This window comes from Labrus mixtus, chromosome 16 (genome assembly GCF_963584025.1).
Source record: "Labrus mixtus chromosome 16, fLabMix1.1, whole genome shotgun sequence".
Lineage (NCBI taxonomy): Eukaryota > Metazoa > Chordata > Actinopteri > Labriformes > Labridae > Labrus > Labrus mixtus.
Window position 1 is genome coordinate 25,887,494 of NC_083627.1, and position 13,925 is coordinate 25,901,418.

Below are 13,925 nucleotides of genomic sequence, written 5' to 3' on the forward strand. Positions count from 1 at the left end.
TTAGTTACTGTACAGCCTGAGCCCCAACTCCTCCCCCTCCCTCCCAGACTTCTACCTCAATTGCGGCTTGTTTAGGACGTTTGTGGGGATGGAGGTGTGTGTGTGTGTGTGTGTGTGTGTGTGTGTGTGTGTGTGTGTGTGTGTGTGTGTGTGTGTGTGTGTGTGTGTGTGTGTGTGTGTGTGTGTGTGTGTGTGTGTGTGTGTGTGTGTGTGTGTGTGTGTGTGTGTGTGTGTGTGTGTGTGTGTGTGTGTGTGTGTGTGTGTGTGTGTGTGTGTGTGTGTGTGTGTGGAGGAAGGGGGAGTGTAAAGGAATGCAGGGTTGGGTCGGGCGGAGCGGGATGCCAGAGAGAAAGAGGGGTCTCTATATGGGTCTGTATGTGGACCCTTTAGAGAGATTAAAGATGTGTATGTGAGTGTATTGATGAAAGAGTGTTTACTCCACTGGGGCCTGCTTCCTACCTGATGGTGAGGAAACGTGCAGGAAGAAGAGTTAGAGTTAAAGGATATGCTAATCATTTTGGCAAGAAGTCTTCATTCTCAATTTCTACGTTTTTATACATTCTACATTCTTTTTAAAATAAATTTGATTTGGACAAATTTAAACATTAAGTGTGAGGCTTTATAATAATAAAAATGGAAAGAAGGAAGCATAGGATTAAAGCTTTGTGGAAGAAATTACCAAACAAGAGACAGAAAAGCAAAAATTAGTACACATAAGTAAAGTAAACTTTTGATACCAGTATCCAAATGGGTCTCTAATACCATCTAAAATGTAGAATCAGGTACTAGTGAGTAAGCCAGTCAATGAACCAATGAAATGCGATTGTTTTTAAAAACCAACAGTTTTTTCGGCAAGTCGTTATGTGACAAAAAATAACAGTTTACTGCTAGTGTGTATTGTGAGCCCAAGCTTGTAAGATATTATCAACCAATGTTATTCTACCAATAATAAGTATATTCCTTAATCAGGCCAGTATGAGAGGAGAGCTTGATATCAGCCATTTTCAAGTCTACGTGTTGGATCCAAAAATGTCTATTTAAAATATATCTAAGTCAAGCTTTAGGCTTGAAAAATCTACACAGTGTTAATTAGGATGGACAGTAGTGAAGCTGGATGAGAGGAAGTGACAAAAACAAGAAGAAAATGTGAAGTATAAAGCACATCTGAACTTAGCTGAACTTCAGAATACTTGAATTGGCTTGTATACTTTCAGGTTATACAGAAATACATGCTTATGCAAAAAGCACACGCACACATCCCAACGTGCAGACGTGCAGAGCAGCAGGAACACAGTATGCTGTGTACGGCGGCCCTCCTTCACTTCCGCACCATAAATGTGTGTTTGCTATAAGAGGGAACACGGAGGAGAAAAGAGGAATTCATGTTGGTGTTTATTTGAGCTTTGGCCAAATCCAACTTGGGGCGGCTGGGGCGGCTGTGTTGGCGCACACTCTGCACCAAACCCCAGCAGCTCCTGTACCCCCTTCCAGACACACACATACTGTACACACTCAGGTCCTGGAGCACACAAACATTCTACTACTCTCTCTCTCACACACACAAACTCATACCTGTCCGTCCTAGCCATATCAAGGTGTGTTTGTCTTTCCGTGCTCGCCATTTAAGGTCCTCCCCTAGCAGGTATTTCCCTCTCTTTCCCACACACACACACACACACACACACACACACACACACACACACACACACACACACACTGCAGCTATAGAGGGGGGCCGAGTGTGAAGCGGTTGCATTGATAACCTGCAGCTCACAGTCACTCAGTCTCACTTTGTGGCCGTCCCCCTGGCGTGGTGCTCCCTTTGCCTCTGCTCTATTTCCCCTCTCCTCACTCTTGGACCGTCTGTGGACGCGCTCAGACCCACGCATTAACTCGTCGACCCTCTGTCGCCGTCACCATGACGCCCTCCCCGCTGTTATTCCTGCTCCTGCTCGGCCTTGTAGGTGCTCAAGCCCCTGTGGACCTCCGCACGGCCGCCGCCATGGGTAAGATCGATGACCTTTAACCTTTTAAGCTGATCCTAACTATAGTATCTGATCATTTGATACCTGACATGTAACATCTTAGAACTGTTATTGATGATCATCTCAGACAAATACCTGACTTCATACAACAGAAACAACATTTTAAAGGAACATTCCTCTAAATGTCTCAGTCTCACTATGAAAGGACAGAACTAAGAGACAAGTAGTTGTTTTAGCAGAATAATGTTTTACTTTTAAAATGGTTCAGTTAATTTATTCTATACGGTTTCTTTACACAAAATAATTTGAATACGCAGTTATAATAATTTTTATACAGTTTGAAGTAATTATATTTATTTATTATACAAGGTGATTAATTTGAAGTAATAAGTCAGCCAGTTTTTGAGTCAGCAGGGTTTTTTTGTTTGTTGCTGGTGGATGGATGGAGAAGGCACTATTTCAGGATGGAGCGTGGCATTTGGTACACTGTATGTATGTATGTGATGGTGTGAATGTGGCAGGGAGGGAGGGAGAGAGGTGAAGGGTTAGAAGGGAGATCACCAGTAAGCAGACTGTTACTAAATTCTTTACATGTACACACCCATTAGTAAAACAGTTACAGATTGCTCTGCAGAAAACTGTATTAATAGTATGGACCGAACAAAACTTGGGGTTAATTTTATCAGAGCTTTCCAGATAGTCATTTTATTGTCATTCTTAGTAGATTATGTCAACATTATTACCTAAAATATTTTCTGTATATTTTTTCTTAGTTTTTATCTTTCTTTCCTTTATCCTTGTTTTTCTGGACAAGTAGTTCTCCATCTCACTCCACCCCTCTCACCTCCCTGCATCTTGTTTTTCTGTTAACTCCCACTTTCTCACCAGCCTCCTCTATCCTCTCCACCCTCTCTGTTCTCCTCATGCCTCTCCCAACCTCCCACTTTTTCTCCTCTTTTCATCAACCAGCTACCAGCAGTTTCCTGATAACTTTGTGTGAACAGTTGTTATACAAACTATTAGCACATGAATACATAATAGTCTACTTCCTGTCTCTTCATGTACAGCGGCAGGTTTGTGCAAAACCCGTCCCACCGACATTGTGTTCATCATCGACAGCAGCCGCAGTGTTCGCCCTTCAGAGTTTGAGCAGGTCAAGGTCTTCCTTGCAAAGGTCATTGAGGGACTCGATGTCGGACCCAATGCCACCCGTGTGGGAGTTGTCAACTACGCCAGCCGCGTCAAGAACGAGGTATGGGTCAAAGTTAGCATTCATTAGCAGTGAGAAAAGTTTTATCCAAATATAAAACTCAAATAACACTTATTTGACTTAACTGTTATTATCCAACCTTAGGTGTCTCTGAAAACACACCGCACTAAAGCTGGTCTAGTTAAGGCTGTAACCAAGATCGAGCCCCTCTCCACTGGTACCATGACCGGTCTGGCCATCCAGTTTGCCCTGAACGTGGCATTCAGCGAAGGCGAGGGTGCTCGGGTCAAATCTCCTGATATTAGCAAGGTCAGACACTAATTTATATGCATTTACACTCAAAATTCAACATATTCCATAACCTTTATCAGGGTTTCTATCTCCTTTTCTTTTCAAGGTTGCCATTATTGTGACAGACGGGCGTCCTCAGGACAATGTAAAGGAGGTGGCTCAGCGTGCTCGGGATGCTGGGATTGAGATTTTTGCCATCGGTGTGGGCCGTGTGGACATGAGCACCTTGCGCCAGATGGCCAGTGATCCTCTGGATGACCACGTGGACTATGTGGAGAGCTACAGCGTCATCGAGAAGCTCACCAAGAAATTCCAGGAGGCTTTCTGTGGTAAGATGGGAGTACAGAAAATGTAGTCTTTGTTTTGAGTTAGAGAAAGAGATGCAGAAAACAGGGATAATCATCATCATCCCTGTGGAGAAAGCAATTTGCTCCCCCCCTCCCCCCCATACTAAGGGTAAGGTGTCAGGACTGTCATCTTTTCATTCCAACATATTGTTTCCTCCCTTTTGTCCTCAACATTACAACAATATGTTCATTCATTAGACCTCATTAAACATCCCCCCTGCGCAAGGGCATCAGGGCAGAAACAACCTCTTGGAAGGAAATTCTCTTCTGTTCTTCAGTTGGGAGGCGAGACTGATCTCTCTGTAATTACAGATCCATTAGTGACAATCATTAAACTTCTAATTTGCGATGCCCTTTGGCTCTCCCAGTCTGCTGCAGTTTGTGACTGCTTTCTGACAGCCAATCATGCTGCAGATGTCTCATCCAAGGGCAGAGCTGCATGATGGCAGGGATGGATTGTTGTTGGATGAGCCTGTGCTTCACATTTAGTACCAGATAAACAGATGTTGTTAATGTTTACTCTTCCAATCTTTTCCACCTGTTTGTTTTAAGGATCCACTGGAATCCTGCATTATCCATACACATGTTTTTAAAGTGCAGGTAACAGTGGATCATTAAAAAGATTATACCATTTTCAAACTGACATAGTTTTATTCTCTCCTCCTAACCCCAAACGCCCAACCCCTTTCAATGTGTGCGTGTGCCTCTACATATATTCCACTGTGTGCGCTTGTGTGTTGTGCATGCACACGCACACACAGTGTCGGACCTGTGTGCCACCGGGGATCATGACTGTGAGCAGGTATGCATCAGCAGCCCTGGATCATACAAGTGTGCCTGCAAAGATGGCTTTACCCTGATGGACAATGGTCGCAGCTGCAGTGGTGAGTGTGTGTGCCCGTGTGTGCCCGTGTGTGCATGCGTCTGTGTGTGTGTGTGTGTGTGTTATGTGTGATAATGTCAGTTCATGCACATTCACTGTGTTCATGGAGTAACACAACATGTTGTGTATCTGACGTCACCAGCATGCAGCAACTCTGCAACAGACGTGGTGTTCCTGATCGATGGCTCTAAGAGTGTCCGGCCTGAGAACTTTGAGCTGGTCAAGAAGTGGATCAACCAGATCGTGGACAAACTGGACGTTTCTGACAGCAAGGCTCATGTGGGACTTGTGCAGTACTCTAGCTCAGTCAGACAGGTGGGTCTCTGTCTAGTCACATCTAAAAATCTATTCCTTTCCCTCTTCTTAGAACATAATCTTCTATCTCCCTACTGTAGGAGTTTCCCCTGGGCCGCTACAACAACAAGAAGGACTTGAAGGATGCTGTGAAGAAGATGGCCTACATGGAGAGGGGAACCATGACGGGTCAGGCTCTGCGCTACCTGACAGATAACAGCTTCAACCCCGGTCATGGTGCACGCCCTGGAGTCGCCAAGGTGGGCATCGTATTCACTGATGGACGCAGCCAGGACTACATCGGAGATGCTGCCAAAAAGGCAAAGGAGAATGGTATGAATAGATGTATAAAGTATAAATGGATACAGCACAAAGGCTAATTTTACAAGTCAGATGAACTTGTGTGTTTGTTTTACAGGTTTCAAAATGTATGCTGTTGGAGTTGGCAATGCAGTAGAGGATGAACTGAAAGAGATTGCATCTGAGCCGACTGGAGAGCACTACTTCTACACTGCTGACTTCAAGGCCATGACCCAGATCGCCAAGAAGCTGCAGATAAACATCTGTCAAGGTCAAACATGATCATAACAGTATCTAAAATATTTGCAATGTTACCATTTTACCCTACACGCTGGTATAAAAACTTGTGCTTTCTGTTTCCATTCCACAGACGAGGACCCTTGTGAGTGTGACTCCCTCGTAAAGTTCCAAAAGAAAGTAGAAGATGCCCTACAGGTGCTAACAAAAAAAAATATCCTTTTCAACAAGTGAAACTGAAGAAAATTCTAAGTAAGAGCTTTAATGTATTAATTTGTCTGTTTTCAATGTTGCTCTCCTTGACAAAAAATTACTAGATAGCATGTCAAAGAGGATCGCCTTGCTGGAGAACAAAATCGTCTGAAGACTCACACCCCACTCCTCACTCTACATCTACACACCCACCTACATACGCACACAAACAAACAAACGCAATCACAAACACACTACTTCACACTACTTACTTCCTGTAAAATACTGAAGAGGAACCGCATGTGTGTGTGAGTGTGTATGAACCCTGACCTCTGCTTGCATCCTGAGCTCAGCCCCCTCCTCACTCAGCCTCACCTCTTCCACCCTTGGGTCTCCCGGGACACAAAGCGCCGGTTGTCATGGGGACCACGCCTTTGTGTGTGTGCTCTCCGAAGGTCATCCTCCATATCCAGCCTGTGTGTTTGTTAATAAAAGTCTTCCCTCATAGGGAAACGGTATACTGAAGGTTTTTTTTTTATTGTTGCCACCACAGTGTTGTATTTCCCCCAAACTCCACAGAGGCTGTGTCTCTTTAAATGATCTGCACATCATCCTCACCTGCTTGTTTATAACTCTCACTGTCACCTCTCCTTTTTTCACTTGTACCTGAAGGCTTCAACTGTTTTCTCTTAGCCCCACACAAAGGTATCTAATATTTTGTATGGTGTATATTTAAATCTATCCAGTTAATTTAATACAATATATATGACTTGACTGATCATACGGGTGCACCATTGTTGTTTTTTTTATTTTCCTAAATAAAGGTGATTCAGGAAGTACATATAACAGAATGTGAAACAATTGTATACCAGATAACCTTTACAGATACAGTCATAAGAAAAACCTTGTTTGACAGTTTTAGACATAAATTCACAAATAAGTAAGTCAAAATAATACGTAGAATATTCTATGGACTTCCTGAAAAGTATACGGGCTCTAAGGACCACAAGGACATAACAGGTGTTCAGCAAAATGGTCTAATAAAGGTTGTGGTCCTTCACACTTAATTGAAAATCTGCAACACAGTCTTTAAGGTATTACATTTTAACATGATGGCAGTGAAAACAAATGAAGAATGATTCATACTTCTTATAATTTTGTAGGGTACCCCAAAAATAATTAGGTTATCCTTTAACCATTAAATAAACAAATATAAATATATGCTTGTTCCAGCCTTTCTAAATGCTCTGCTATTTTTCTGTTTGAAATTAGGAACCTGAAAAGAAAAAAAGGTTGTCTTGAGCTTTTCAAAATAGGTTAATGGACAAAAAGGAAAATGCACTAGTGAGTGTTGCGTGGACAAGAATTCGAATTTAATGTAAACATTCAGTTATACATTGTGTATATTTTAAGTTGTATTATATGTGTTAAATCTAAATATTGACAGAAACGAGTAAAGAACATGTTTAATTCGTGCTTTAAGATATCATCCTCAAATCGCTTCCTGTGTTGCAGCAGCTCGAGCTCATTAGTATAAAGTTTTAAATGCGTCACGATGACGTCACATCAGCAGGGGAAAAAATTATCTGAGAACAGCTGAACGAAACCAGCGAGGAAAGCTGTACTTTTGCTCTTAGTAGCTCATGGAGACTGATTTTAAAGTTATATTAGATTGAGCCTTAGCCTGTGTAGCCTGTCCAGTTAAAACATTAACCACTGGCTCGGAGAGTTTTTTTAAATCGAACAATCGTCAATTACAGCATCTGTTAGCTAGGCTAACTTAGCAAACTAACCGGCAAACTGTCTTCATGGTCAGTTTGCCGGTGGGAGACCGTGTTGAAGGTGATCTGTAGGTGTTAATGATTAGTGAAACAGATGATTGCGCAGTGAATGAAAACCAGTGGAGGAAGTCACAGAAACGGCGTGAAGGTTTACATAAAGCTAGCGGGTGCGTTAATACTTGGGCTAGCTAGCAGCAGTGTCAGGTAACTCAGCTGCTTCGGGATCACCTCAAGAGATGGATAACAATCCTGCTGCAGGTTCTAACTGCACGGCTAACGGAGGAAACATCCTGCGAAGAGTGCCCGACTCCGGCCGCTCATGTCGCTACCAGTCCGAGTCGGAGTCGGATATGAACCCGTCTGTGAAGAGCTTAGCTCGGCTGTGCAGTAGGGACGAAGAGGAGCGAGCAGCGGCTCTGGAGGAGCTGAGCCAAGGAGTGATGATGTGTTTAGGAATAGACCAGTCCTGCTCAACACGACTGAACAGACAAACACTTCTGCATCTGCTTCGACTTTCCCGATCGTGTCCGCTGCAGAAGGTACGAGGGAAAGCAACCGAGCTGCTGCGGACCGCACAGGTAATGCTGGAGTATTATTCACAGTCAAATTCATAGGTAACATCTCCAACAGGAATGTCTCAATGCAGCTGCTTGATTTAATATTAGGACTTGTGATTTGCTCCATTAGCTGGGTTGGTTATTAGTTATTAGTCATCATTAGCCTTGCAGCTGATCATTCGTAGTTATCAGCTGATTCTAGGTCTCTATCAGATTGCTGGATGTTTCATCAGAACATGTCGGAGGTGATGCAAGACTCAGCTGCGGTGAACAACAAGCTGGTCGGACACGCCCCCTCCCGGCGCCCTAAAAAAACACACAGGGACACACCCCCGGGTCGTCATTTGTACTGCCCACCGTAACTTCTGGAAATATATAAAGAAAGTCAGCCTTCGTGTGGCGTATAAACAGTGTGACGATTTTTTGGGAAATAACGAGCTGTGTGTCTGTCTGCTATGTTCCGATGATGTCTGTGAGTGTTTGGGATCAGATTTGGTTTGGTTTCAGATTTTATGGGCTGCAAGTTATGAAACGAGTCTCTCCAGTTACAGTTCAGCTCCTACAGCAGACCCAACTGGTGGTCAAGTTCAAGGTGGATTGAAGCGACTTGCAGATTTTCTTGGTTTGCTTCTAATTATCTTTAATAATACACGGAGGGTTTTGAAGAGTTTAAACTGGTTGATTAATCGTCACTCTTGCACTTGTGTTAGTTGTAAGAGCAGTTGTGACATTTGGGTCAAAGTTCATGTTTTTATCTAAAAACTTTTACATTTCAATGCCACACATGCCTAGTCCAAGCCTAAGTTCTAGTCCTGTCTTTGTGGAATTTGATTCTTTTCTGGTTTGATTTGGGTTGATTGCCAGATAAAACAAAACTATGTGAATAAAATTGTGATGAACATTATCTCAGATTTTGCACATCTAATAGAACAAATTTTGCATGAGAGTAACATTCATTTAACTCTATTATAATTCGCTTAACTTTCTTTGTCTTTCTTTTTTCCACTAGGAACACGGAGTTGACGTCCCTCGGGCTCTGGCCTCAGGTCCAAGTGCTTTCATCAATGCAAAAGAGGTGTGCATGGACTGTTTTTCAAAATACATTCATTCACAAGTGTGCTTCTAATGAGAAGCTACTCACATTACAGACCTATTGATAATCACAGGCTGACTAGTTTGTTTGGGTTGTTGCCAGCCATCACAATAAATACAGATTCAAATAAATCAAACAAATGTAGTATAAGGAATTTAGATAACTTTTCTTCTGCAATACTGAGGTGTCTGTTGCTTCATGTCATCAGGTGAAGTGACCTCAGACAAGTGTTGCTAAAGCTGATGACTGAAAATATAATTTGCATATATGACTAACTACAAGCTTTCCACTGGAGAAAATGGGAGTGTTTGGGAGAAATATTTTTTAAGTGAATCCTCCACAAATATTTCCTTGCTCACACCTAAAATGTACTTCTAATGGTAAATAAAATTAGACTTTAGTGGTAAATGTTGTCCGTTTGTTTATGTGTTTCGTCTGGCTTGTTCTCTTTAGATGTTGAAAGAAGGGCCAGATCAGGACATCCTGATTGAATCTTTTCTTTCATCCGGTCGCGTGGACCATATCACCATGGTGATGGCTCTGCACCCTGCTTACCTCAGCTGTGTCCTCAGGACCCAGCATGCTTTGTTGGAGCTGGATGGCCCCTTGCCTCGTCACTGGAGACATTATATTGCTGTTATGGTAAGAACTAAGAACTAAGCTGTGTTAGTCAACATAACTAAACATAAACAGTACCTTAAGTGATGTTATATATTTTTGTTTTTGGGCTGGTCGATAAAGTGCTCTGCTACATAATTGTTACTTTTTAAATGCTTATATGTCCTCATATAATTTATTTAAGAAGGATGTAAACACACATTATAAGTTGGCCTCTTGATGATAGAATTATGTTTGACTCGACTAGAAGTTTAAAAGTTAAACTGTTTTGAAGTTATACATTATCATAAGTAGTAATGATGTTTAGATTGCAGGAAAATGCCAAGACATTCCCAGTCTGGTCAGCTCTAGAGAACAATAAAGCTACCCTATTTAAGCGGAGTTAACTAGGGCACAAATTTTGATTTCAAAAGTCTTGGAAAGAGTGTAGGAGTAAGATATTGTTAATCTGTAGAATCTGAAACATCATGTTATGATTATGCTCTAAAGAGAAAAATGACGGATACAAGATGGACTTGATCAGTCAATTTTTGAAGGATATCTACATATTAAATAACGAGCTGGTTAAAGGTCAGCCAAATACTAATTTTATAAACATTTACTGACTCTCATTGCTTACCATATAGACTTCAGTTTCAGTAGACTTCACTTGAGAAAAGCTTTTTATAAGAGTGAAAAGGAGCTGGAGGTGTAGAAGTTGAGTAAAGTTGCTTTGACCTCTGAGCCACACATACAGGTGCATTTTGTCGCTGTTACCCAGAGACCATCCTGCATTTTCAAAGGTTGGGGAGCCATGTTTATTTCCACCTCTTAATTCTTTCTGGTGTTTGTTCAGGCTGCGGCTCGACATCACTGCTCATACCTGGTGCAGCAGCACAGCACGGGCTTCCTTGAGGCCGGAGGAGAGGAGAGCTGGCTGAGTGACCTGAAGCACGCTCCAACCAAACTCCGCAGCCTGCAGACACTCAACAAGCTGCTGGCACACAGACCCTGGCTCATCACACAGCAGCTCATCCAGGTCAGACACACCACCCACACACTGGCTGTCTCTTACTCTTCTGCTCTCTCTTTTCGTAAAATGATTTCATACACTCGATTTTGTCTCAATCTGAAATCAGTCTCTCATTGACTCACTGACTACTCCCTGTATAATAGTTTAATCTTTATTTAGCAGTACATTAATATGTGTTGGGACACTTGTGAATTATTATTTTTAATGTTTTGTGATGTTGCTCTGCACTTATTCTGTGGTGTTCATTTAACTGTATCCTCCTGTGTATTGGTGGTGGTCTTGCCATGTAGGAGCTGGTGTGTCCTGGAGCAGATCCTCGCTGGTCATTGGCTGAACTCATCCATGCTGTGGTCCTGATGGCACACGCTCATTCGCTCTGCTCGTTTGTGTGGGGCTGCGGCTTAAACCCTGAACCTGACCACATCGGAGGATACACCTTCCAACCTCCGTCACCTGGGCACCTTCCCCGAAGCCCTCATAGCCCTGCTCATGAGGATGGAAGGCAAGAGGTGAGTCTAATGCTTTTTTACCCCTGGACTGAACATTAAAGAGGTCAGCATGACAATGACCAAGAGGTTTTTAGTTTTTCATTAATTTAAATCAAAATGTTTTAAACACAGCTCACTTCCCATTGTTAATGAGACCTTCCCATTTTTGAACTTCTAGCTGGTTGACGGAACAATGGAGGTGGAGGTGTTGATGAAGAGGATGGTGGAGCTGCAGCAGCAGCAGGAAGAGGAGGAATGCACGCAGGAGGAGATGGTTACTCGCTTTGAGAGGGAGAGGAGCGAGAGTATACCAACCGGTACAAACACAACTATTTACTTATCTCATGCACCCCTCATAATATTTACCTACTTGACATTTGTGTATTCACTACTTCCTCATTGTTTTGTTTGTTTAGCGGTGGTGCGGGGAGCACCACCTGACCTGGTGCTCCATCTGGTTGAGGATCCAGAGTTCAGATACGAGGACTTTGCTCCCAGAGGAGAGCAGGCACCTCCCACCATGAGAGCACAGGTATTTTGGAAATTAATCTGTTTTACACACATGTTCCAAAGTAATCTCTTTATACTTTTTACACTGTGCATGGCCTGTTAATGTAGATGTGTGTGTTGATGATGTTGTCTCGTTTGCAGGACTACTCATGGGAGGACCATGGCTACTCTCTGGTCAACAGACTGCTGCCAGACATGGGTCAGCTTCTGGATGAAAAATTCCAGGTACCCTCACTTTTGAACAGGCAGAATTGAATTAATACTGAACAATATGGTAATTAAAAGCTGTGAGGACTTATTAAGGACTGATGTTTGGTTCACACTGTAACTCTTTTCCCCATGGAGCGTGATTAAAATGTCAACAAGATAAAAGTGGGATCTAATGTAAGCCTACATGTCTCTTTAGTGATAAGGGAAAACAAGTTGTGACAATTTACTTAGGAAATTGAGAAATCAAAATGATTCACATTTTTATCTTCAAAATTGTCCCCTGATCTTGTCATTTTTCCAGTGAGTGGACAGAGTGACATACTTGACAGCTCTACCTTTTCTTAATTTGCTTTGACTACATAAACTTTAACAAAGAATCTCAATTTGGCATTACTTTTTATAAAGGGCAAAAAATAAAAGGTGTTTTGGGGGCTGATGTTAAAGTATTCTACACTAAACACAGACCAACAAAGAGATCAGAAGTACATACTGTTAATTACAAATGACTGAAATGTAGTAGAATGTGAGAATAACAAAGGAAACATAATGTAAAGATTCATTGACTAAATGCTGTTTTAATACTGTTAATGAATTAGTGTGTTTGTGTTATAAGATGACTTGTTGTGTTTACAGGTAGTCAGCAACTTGACCTACCACAGGATGGCCATGCACGAAGGTGTTGATACTCACACTCTGAGAAAAGCTCTGTGGAACTACATCCACTGTCTATATGGCATCCGGTTAGTGTCAAATGCTTGTTTAAAACTTAATGGAATTGTTTTGTTTTTTTGGTTCATTCTGGTATGACACTAACCACGTTTTCCCTGTACCTGTGCAGCTACGATGATTACGACTACGGCAGTGTGAATGTGTTGCTGGAACGCTCTCTGAAGGTGTTTGTTAAAACATTGGCCTGTCACCCTGAGCAGACCACTGCTCGCATTTACCGCGCCTTCTGGAGACACTTCAGACACTCTGAAAAGGTATGAATGAGTTCAAATAATCCCTGACAGTCCCCTCTAAAGCGTATACTCGAAACATTTGACACTTTGACGTGGTCTCTCTTAAACAGCTTTCAGAAAAAGAAACAGTACTTTGATTTTTAAGGATGTCCTCTGGTTTTCTTTTTTTCTTTTAAATGTGTTTAAAATGAATGCTTTACAGACAGGACTCTGAAGAGAGACATCCAGTGTCCTGGTAGTATTAACATGATTTTTTTGTTGTGTGTTTAATTTTCGCAGGTTCATGCAAACCTAATAGTGATGGAAGCCCGCCTACAAGCAGCCCTTCTTTACACCTTACGAGCCATCACTCACTACATGAGATGACGCACTCACTCACACTTTTTGCAGATGCTGAGCCAGCTGTGATGTACCACAGCCCAATGCATAACACAATGATAGACAATCTTGCACACGCACATACACACCAACAAACATTGGCACACCCACACACACACACACACACACACACACACACACACACACACACACTACAGTGAATGTATATATATGCATATCTTATGTGTCAGTGTTAATGTTTCTTGATGCTGCTTTGCGCCTGGATATCTGAGGTTTAGAATTTGTTACTTATTATGCACTGAAGTTTATCAGGTTCTGTTTCGCCACTTGAGCCTCAACTGTCTGAATATCTATATATTGCACATCATACACCACTTACAGACATCTCTACTCGCTACGTGCCAGTTATGCTGGCGAAAGTAGGCCTGAATAAATAACTCATTATGATTAAAGTGTTTTCTTTGCAGATTATAGCTGTTAACCACACCATGACTTCCCAAGCCTCAGACTCTGTGTCTCCGGCACATCGACTGAGATTTAAAAAAAATACAAAATAACTTGTATTTTTATATACAATAAAAGTTACTTTCTTATCAAAATCAAAACTTTGTGTTGT

General features: G+C 42.1%; 2 protein-coding genes across 4 annotated transcripts; both read left to right on the forward strand.

The window, feature by feature from the left end:
• Window positions 1-1,760: 1,760 nt before the first annotated feature.
• Window positions 1,761-6,257, forward strand: matn1 (matrilin 1). 2 transcript variants are annotated; one of them, XM_061059116.1, is made up of 9 exons: window positions 1,761-2,006; window positions 3,053-3,237; window positions 3,340-3,504; window positions 3,593-3,815; window positions 4,595-4,717; window positions 4,859-5,031; window positions 5,112-5,343; window positions 5,429-5,581; window positions 5,681-6,257. In XM_061059116.1, the coding sequence occupies exons 1-9, from the start codon at window positions 1,919-1,921 to the stop codon at window positions 5,779-5,781; spliced, it is 1,443 nt and encodes a 480-aa protein (XP_060915099.1). In that variant the 5' UTR covers window positions 1,761-1,918; the 3' UTR covers window positions 5,782-6,257. The 2 variants fall into 2 exon arrangements, with proteins under 2 accessions (XP_060915099.1, XP_060915100.1); XM_061059117.1 differs by lacking the exon at window positions 4,595-4,717.
• Window positions 6,258-7,280: 1,023 nt separating this feature from the next.
• Window positions 7,281-13,914, forward strand: sesn2 (sestrin 2). 2 transcript variants are annotated; one of them, XM_061059105.1, is made up of 11 exons: window positions 7,281-8,098; window positions 9,087-9,152; window positions 9,624-9,812; window positions 10,624-10,806; window positions 11,091-11,309; window positions 11,467-11,605; window positions 11,705-11,820; window positions 11,940-12,023; window positions 12,642-12,748; window positions 12,847-12,991; window positions 13,250-13,914. In XM_061059105.1, the coding sequence occupies exons 1-11, from the start codon at window positions 7,757-7,759 to the stop codon at window positions 13,334-13,336; spliced, it is 1,677 nt and encodes a 558-aa protein (XP_060915088.1). In that variant the 5' UTR covers window positions 7,281-7,756; the 3' UTR covers window positions 13,337-13,914. The 2 variants fall into 2 exon arrangements, with proteins under 2 accessions (XP_060915088.1, XP_060915089.1); XM_061059106.1 differs by lacking the exon at window positions 7,281-8,098 and adding an exon at window positions 8,424-8,549.
• Window positions 13,915-13,925: the final 11 nt, after the last annotated feature.